General features: G+C 39.4%; 2 protein-coding genes across 2 annotated transcripts; one reads left to right on the top strand and one right to left on the bottom strand.

The window, feature by feature from the left end:
- Positions 1-1,574: 1,574 nt before the first annotated feature.
- Positions 1,575-5,459, bottom strand: LOC120253307. The gene is made up of 7 exons (XM_039261655.1): positions 5,326-5,459; positions 5,186-5,228; positions 3,640-3,966; positions 3,019-3,083; positions 2,698-2,873; positions 2,361-2,469; positions 1,575-2,023 (listed from the first exon to the last, which is right to left on the bottom strand). Exons 2-7 carry the CDS (start codon positions 5,223-5,225, stop codon positions 1,730-1,732), a joined length of 1,011 nt encoding a protein of 336 aa, XP_039117589.1. The 5' UTR covers positions 5,226-5,228; positions 5,326-5,459; the 3' UTR covers positions 1,575-1,729.
- Positions 5,460-5,473: 14 nt separating this feature from the next.
- Positions 5,474-7,558, top strand: LOC120253306 (probable pectinesterase/pectinesterase inhibitor 51). The gene has a single exon (XM_039261654.1). It carries the CDS (start codon positions 5,591-5,593, stop codon positions 7,232-7,234), a length of 1,644 nt encoding a protein of 547 aa, XP_039117588.1. The 5' UTR covers positions 5,474-5,590; the 3' UTR covers positions 7,235-7,558.
- Positions 7,559-7,676: the final 118 nt, after the last annotated feature.

Below are 7,676 nucleotides of genomic sequence, written 5' to 3'. Positions count from 1 at the left end.
CCCTTCACATCTCTTTACCATTGATGTCCTGCCATCAACAAACTCCACATCAACTTCAAGCTTCTACAACATCTGAAGAAAGCATGGCGCTGTAACAAGGCTTTTGAACTTTCAAAGGCTTCTTTGTATCATTCCTTTTCTATGCATGTATAGCTTGTGTGTTTATGAAAATGAAGGTTATATATATATATATATATATATATATATATATAATATAAAAACCATTTTTTGTGTATTATAGATAGAAATTTATAGACGTTTAATTATTCTTGGGCGTGGGATCACTGAACTCCAGCGGACGATATTACTATACACATATATATATAACATATATGTACTATATTTATAATGACCTAGATATATATCCGTCTATATAAATATTTTCAAAGAATAACTGAAATATTGAATTTTGAGTTTCATGCCATAAATTTGATTCATTTAATATCATTTTTGGTTTTGAAATTATGACAATTTAAATATCAGTACTCTTTGGAATATAATTTTGTGATAAGTGGACTTTTATACAATTTGAATAACAAGAATAACAATTTGTTGGAGAGAATTCAACAATTTATAATTATTCAGAATCAAAAATCAGAACTGAATATCTCAACTAAATATAAAGTTTTCCACAACTTCTCATAATTTTATTTATTTATTTATTTTAACACCCAATATAATACCAGAAATTACATGATTCTGCTTGATTTGGCTGATTTATTTATGAATTTTGTATAGAAGGCTATATAATACATATACATAAATTTTTATTAGGAAATTAATAAGTAATAAATTCTTTCAAAATATATTTTTGCTTTAAATGCTTTTTAAAAAATTAATTAAATTAAATAATTTTCATAATCACATGGAATCCTGTTCACACTAAAAGCGAACAGCATAAGTATATTTCTAAAAGCAGAGGAAACCAAGGACCACAAGCTTATACAAAATTTTTCTCACACAAGGACCACCATTTAAATTAACTTTATACACGTTTAAAACCTTGATTAGACTTTAATGGCCAATCTGAGCTTGCATTAAAGGGTTAGCATTCAGCTTTTTCTTTGTCAATTTATAGAACTGAATCAAAGCATTAGAAGACCAAGCACCCAAACAGAGTAGGATAAACAAAAGTTGGAATATATCACCATCATACCAATAAAATTATATAAAAATATGGATAGAGAGATGAGCCAAATTCCTTCCCTATTAGGATACATTACACAAATGGACATATTATTTTATGAAATAAAAAATGTTATCATTAAATATGAAAGATACATTATACAACCACTGCGGAACACAATGGATAGTCACATGGTAGTGGTGAGCAGGCGGAGGTTCGAAACCTTGTATCATGTATAATGATATTATAACAATATTATTTGTCCATTGTTCTCCATTCTAGTTGCTATAGATCCTCGGTTTGATTCATGCTAATCTTGTAGACGTGTATGTTGTCTGACCGGATTAATAAGTCACTATAACTTGTGAAAGAATGTTAGGCATGATGTTTAATCATTAAACAACAAAATGACACGTTTACGGCTAAATCAAAAGAATATATATATATATCAAGGTAGTGAATTCATTCTATTGACAAGCACAAATGTTATTCACTGATGATACTGACCGTTGGCTTGTAAATACATTGCAATGTGGAAATTGCTCACAGTTTGATAACTCTTTATCACTTTGTGATTGTTTATAATCTCAAGGATTAATTTAATTAACAGTCTGAATGTAATCGAACAATGCGCAACGAATCAAAAGAAGTTTGTAGCCTCCATTCTCTTTGTTTATTGTTTAAAGGTCTACCTTTGCCTGCTTGCTGTCTGTTCTTCTTCACATCTGCAATTCCCCAAGTGCAATTGCACAAGTCCAGATCAAATGAGATGAGCCTGAAGATACCATCGGATTCTTGATCACCATCAGCAGTGTACTTCACATACATGGGACGGTCTTTGAAGCGGTCGAGATCTTCAGGAATTCGAACAACTCTTTCAACTCCAGGAGATGACACCTAGATTGATGACAGGCAGGATATGTTACTATGAAATGTTTGCAAGGACAATGCATTGTTTAGTTTTTTAAGCATTTAGATAGTAATTAATTGTTCAATGAAAAAAACAGAGTGGAACCTTCAATTTTTCTCAGAAAGCTTTGCATACTAACTAATAGTTCTCCATTAGTTAGTATGGAAAATGTGGACTTAGATATTTAAGTGTGAGTTTCTCATCTTATAAACTTAAGCTTTTGGGTTGCATTGGGCCCAAATTATATATCTGGTATAACATACATAACATCCATAAATTGCAAGATATAAGATCACAATAATTCATAAAAAGTTAAAAGATTACCTCCAATGATATGTTTACCGGTACAGTTCCAGCAAGCTCAGCTTCATCCAAACGTGCTCGATATTCAGAAGAAAATGCCTGAATATCAGCCATGCTAGGAGAACTGGACCTGTGAATTATGTTTGGTTAGATACAAAACCTGGACAATTCTTTGAAAGATCTCAGGAACAGCAGGATTCATGTAAAAAACATCTAGAAATCTAATGCATCAGTAGCATGTGCAGTCTCATTCTAAAAGAATTGGAGCTTCAAATGAGGAATTGTAAACAAGAAATTGGTTGAAATGGGGGAAGCAGAAATATTTTGATAAAAACTTGTACCATTGTAAATCACTTACTTATTAGAGAGTTTTTCAATGCGCACACGGATACTGGAATTTGCAGATGTTTTGAAAGCATATAGCTTCAAGTCACCGTCAAATAACATCGAGACCTCTTCTGCAATAGACAATGCCTTTTTGTCCCACCATGTACCAGCAAGAGAAACACCACCTCCACCAACTCCATCTCCAACCTTCAGAAGATCCAAGTTGAATTAAAAGCTTGAATTCTAAAGAAATTAAACCTGTAATTTTGTGCACACATGTTGTCTTTACAAATTATAAGAAAAAAAAGAGTAATAACACTAGTGAGGAAGAACTGAGCAAGCAAATACTTACATTAACATTGTCAACATCAGCCTCAAAGTCATCTTCGAAATCTTCATCATCTTCCATCAAAATCTCTACATGAATAAAACCCAGTGAAGAGCTCAGTCAATCCAAAAATCATGAAGGTGTTCATTTTACACTTGTGGTTTTAACTGGTTGATTTCCACACAATCTTCAATGGGAACAAATTCAATAAAACAATATAATTGTCTCTAACTGCAATATTATCCAAAGTGTATCTTGAATGATGAAACATGGTTGCCTACATAATTTGAAGAAGAAACAACTAAGTTCAATCTCATTCACTTAACCATCCCATAGTTGTGTACTTAACTACCAAAAAACCACATAAAAGACCTTTTTTATAAAGATAAACCATGACTCCATGACAGCATATCTGCATTGAAAAAACAAGATACACATTGATTTCTTGTTCTGAAACTTTATGACCAGAACAGGCAAAATTTAATCACCCAGAAAAAGTTACCAACAAATGTTAAAATGCAATCCAGCCTTCAGAACAGTGAAAAAGACAGGGATTTTGAACTTAGAAGCGCAAAAAAAAAATAATAATAATAATAATAAAGAAAGAAATACATGCTTCATAAGGATGTGAGAAATCAGCCTTACCATCATCCAAATCCTCAATGAACTCTTCCTCCAAACTCCCTCTTTCTTCTTCAAATTCATCACTACCATCGTTCTCAGCTACTTCTTCTGATGCATCTTCAAATCCATTCGCATCATCCAAAATGCTCTGTTTGAGAACTGTTTGGCCATAGGGAGGAGAATCACTCTTCTTGGCAAGGCACAGGAAGGCCTTGATCCTGGGAATCAAAGTAAAGAGTGGAGCTTCAGGCAGGGAAAAACCACGCCTTGGGAGCAGTAGAGGACTCACTGAAGGCGAGAACCTCCTCGGCAGCACCCTATCCATTCCCAGACAACCATGGCCCATGGCTGAAGAAGAACACGAGATCTTTTTTTCTATGTTAAGGAAAAACTTTGCGAAAAAAACCCTCCCAAATTAAATAAATAAATAAATAAATAAGATAGGTGTGTAGCTGTAAAAATTACACGAACCAAAGAAACATTTGTTCAAACAAGGATTTTTTTTTTTTTTCCTTTTAATAAAGAAAAAAATCACACACTTTTGGTAAAAAACGAAGTATTCAATTAAAAATATGACTTAAACCAATAATTAAAAAATCTAGTATATAAAGAAAGATAATTTTTCACCATAATTAATAGTAAATATCAAGAAAATAGTTGACAAAATGTGATAGTCCTCTTGCTACTAAATGTGATAGTCACTCTTCTTTGCTTTCGATGAAGATCGCTTTCATATGTTATTATCTTGATACTCTGCAGAACACATTGGGGTTAGAGAAGATTGCTGATTCCATCTCCTCTATCGGTAGCAACTTAGAGTTTATGGGGACCTCGCTCGAGGGGGCGCCCCCATGCTTGAGGTTGACCCGGGGCACGGTGGGGAGGAGTAGACTATTGTGTTTCTTACGGGTTAGGAGGAGACCCGTTGTTCCTCCATTTATGTTCGATCGTTTCCACGTTTAGTGGAAGATTTGTTGTCATCTCTATTCTTTTTATTTTTAATCGTATGGTTTATCCAGCTTTTCAGAAAATAGTTGACAAATTGATAATTAATCAGTTATAATTGGTCTAAATAATACTGTAGCAGAAATTTAATCCATTAGATAAATGCTTTTAACTTCAAATTTTTTTAATATACAAAAAATAAATTAAAAGATCTGTTCATTTGTAAAGCTTACACTAACTCAGCCCACTTTGTGGGTCATCCACCTAGGAAAACTTAAGCCATAATTGGCTAATAAAAAAGAACGACATTTACTCCACAACATGCTAATTCAGAGACTAATCATCACCAATAGGAAAGGAAAGGACCTAGTTTAGTGAAGTGTCCAATTCCAATTGAAGAATCATGTCACCTCAAACTAAGTTCATCATTTACTACAAGGATCACAAGAAAAAATCGGACTTAAATAGAATGCATGCTCATTAAATACCATTTACTCTAATCATCTAGTTTATGCTGTTTAGCTTCACACAAACTCAAGCAATTCACAAACAATCATCAACGTAGTAGTTCAGCTTAAACAAACTTCCAGCATATATTAGAACCAAACGTAAAGAAGCTCACCTCCATTGTCATCCTCCATGCTCCCATCATCCTCCATCATCCCCTGCAAAAATCAAAAACAAAAACAGTCAACATAAGGAACCAATCTGCAGAAACACCGGACAAGAAAACGAATCTCAAAGCATGAGACACCACCAAACCTGAGCAATCTGCAGAAACACCAGACAAGAAAACGAATCTCAAAGCATGAGACACCACCAAACCTGAGCAGAAACACCAGACATGAAAACGAATCTCAAAGCATGAAACACCACCAAACCTCTCCTGCTTCTTTGAAAAAAACTATAACCATTAATGGCGGGGAATGGCCACGTCTTCTTCTCCCACTATCCCCCTCCCCAACCCAACCCGTGATCCTTCACCATCGTCGTTTAGTGCTCCCCGTGCACCTCCCCACCTCTACAAATGCGCCCAAAGCCCTTCCCTTTCATCGCACGCTCTCTTCTCTTCTCCCTCTTCATCCTCTCCATGGCCGCTCTCCTTCTCCCTATCCTTCTCCTCCTCCCTCTCCCCTCCTCCTCCTCCTCACCATCCTCTCTCCTTCTCCGAGCCTGCAATGCCACTCGCTTCCCTTCCCTCTGTGTCTCCACTCTTCCCCCTTCTCCGCCGACTTCAATGGACCTCATCCTCTCCGCCATTTCCGTCTCCTCCAACAACCTCGACACCGCGCAGTCAAAGGTCCGATCTTTGCCTTCCTCCGATCCATCCCACTCCGCCGCCGTCCGTGATTGCATTTCCCATCTCTCATTCTCCTCCATCCGCCTCTCACAGGCCTCCTCCGCACTCACCCGAAAGCCCGCATGCTCCCGCGCCTTCGCCGGCGCAGCCCTGCTCTACCAATACGACTGCTGGTCCGCCCTCAAGTACGTTAACACCTCCCACCAGATCTCCTCAACAATGTCCTTCCTCTCCGACCTCACCTCCCTCACCAGCAACGCCTTAGCCCTCATCTCCGCCTTCTACCTCTCCGGCACCGACGTCTCCCATTGGTCCCCGCCCCAAACCGAGCGAAATGGACGCTATGAAGACGGATCCTCCTCTCCTACCGAAAGCCCCATCTCCCTCCGCTCCTCTGGTGGAATCCCCCGAACCCTAAAACCCAGCATCACTGTCTGCAAATCGTCCCAGTGTGACTACCAAACGGTCCAGGCCGCTGTCTCCGCCGCTCCGAACACCAGTGCCGATCCCTTTGTCATCCACATCGCCGAGGGGATCTACGAGGAACTCGTTCGGATCCCATTCGAGAAGACGAATCTGGTTCTCCTCGGCGACGGCATGGGCAAGACGGTGATAACCAACTCGCTCAGCGTCGGCAAGAAGACGACCGGCGTCACCACCTACGACACCGCCACCGTCGGCGTCGACGGCAGCGGATTCATGGCAGCGAATCTCACATTCCAGAACACCGCCGGCGTAGACGCGCATCAAGCCGTCGCGTTCCGCTCCGACAGTGATCTCTCAATCCTCGAGTCCGTGGAGTTCATCGGCCATCAAGACACCCTCTACGCCCGATCCCTCCGCCAATTCTACAAGAACTGCCGCATCTCCGGCACCATCGACTTCATCTTCGGCAACTCCGCTTCCCTCTTCCAAGACTGCTTGATCCTCATAGTCCCCCGTCTCGGATCACCGGAAAAGGGCGAGACAAACGCCGTCACCGCGCAAGGCCGCACCGACCCATCCCAACCGACGGGATTCGTCTTCCTCGGCTGCACAGTGAACGGGACCGATGACTACACAGCATTATACCAAAAAAAACCAAGATCTCACCGGAACTATCTCGGCCGGCCATGGAAGGAGTATGCACGCACGGTGTTCATCCAATGTCTTCTAGCCAAGATCGTGAAACCAGAGGGATGGTTACCATGGAGAGGAGACTTCGCTTTGGCCACACTGTTCTACGGCGAGTTCGGGAGCTCAGGCCCGGGTGCGAACTCCTCCGCGAGGGTCTCATGGAGCACCGCCATCCCGGCGGAGCACGTCGGCGCTTATTCAGTGAAGAACTTCATTCAAGGAGATGAATGGATTCCTTCTCTCAATGCTCACTAATTAATCATATAATAACCTTTTGTTTGTTTTATATATATATTTTCCCAATCTTTGCCATATTCAAACAGCAAAAATAGTTGACACAGTGTTGAAATGCGGAGTTCGAGTCCCGTTAGTTGATGCAGTGTTGAAATGCGAAGTTTAAGTACCGTTGAATGCAATGTGGTTGGAGTTTAAGTTTAAGTCCCGCTGAATATATGATCGGAGTTTAAACTTGGAGTTTAAGTTTAAGTCCCGCTGAATATAATATGATCGGGGTTTAAACCCCCGCAATGAGAATAGATCTTAGTTGCTCTTTAAAATGCGGAGTTTAAACCCGAAACCGCACTGAAAATAGCTCGTAAACCAATATCATCTGGTGAGAGCGCGCAATTTGCATTCCTCATTGTACTCGGGTCATTTGTATAAAGAAAAATATTATAAAGTTTTTTCAAATGTTTGG

This window comes from Dioscorea cayenensis, unplaced genomic scaffold (genome assembly GCF_009730915.1).
Source record: "Dioscorea cayenensis subsp. rotundata cultivar TDr96_F1 unplaced genomic scaffold, TDr96_F1_v2_PseudoChromosome.rev07_lg8_w22 25.fasta BLBR01000032.1, whole genome shotgun sequence".
In the NCBI taxonomy this organism is placed as follows: domain Eukaryota; kingdom Viridiplantae; phylum Streptophyta; class Magnoliopsida; order Dioscoreales; family Dioscoreaceae; genus Dioscorea; species Dioscorea cayenensis.
The sequence above is the reverse complement of the archived record's forward strand: the minus strand, read 5'-3'. Positions and strand labels throughout refer to the sequence as shown.

What these genes read in the sequence shown, in the direction of transcription:
- LOC120253306 (XM_039261654.1), top strand. Translation starts at nt 5,591, where the DNA reads ATGCGCCCAAAGCCCTTCCCTTTCATCGCACGCTCTCTTCTCTTCTCC.
- LOC120253307 (XM_039261655.1), bottom strand. Translation starts at nt 5,225, where the DNA reads ATGATGGAGGATGATGGGAGCATGGAGGATGACAATGGAG. An exon ending in CATTGAGGATTTGGATGATG is followed by an intron (nt 3,084 to 3,639) that starts GTAAGGCTGATT and finishes TTATTCATGTAG; the next exon opens with AGATTTTGATGGAAGATGAT. An exon ending in CGGTAAACATATCATTGGAG is followed by an intron (nt 2,024 to 2,360) that starts GTAATCTTTTAA and finishes TCATCAATCTAG; the next exon opens with GTGTCATCTCCTGGAGTTGA.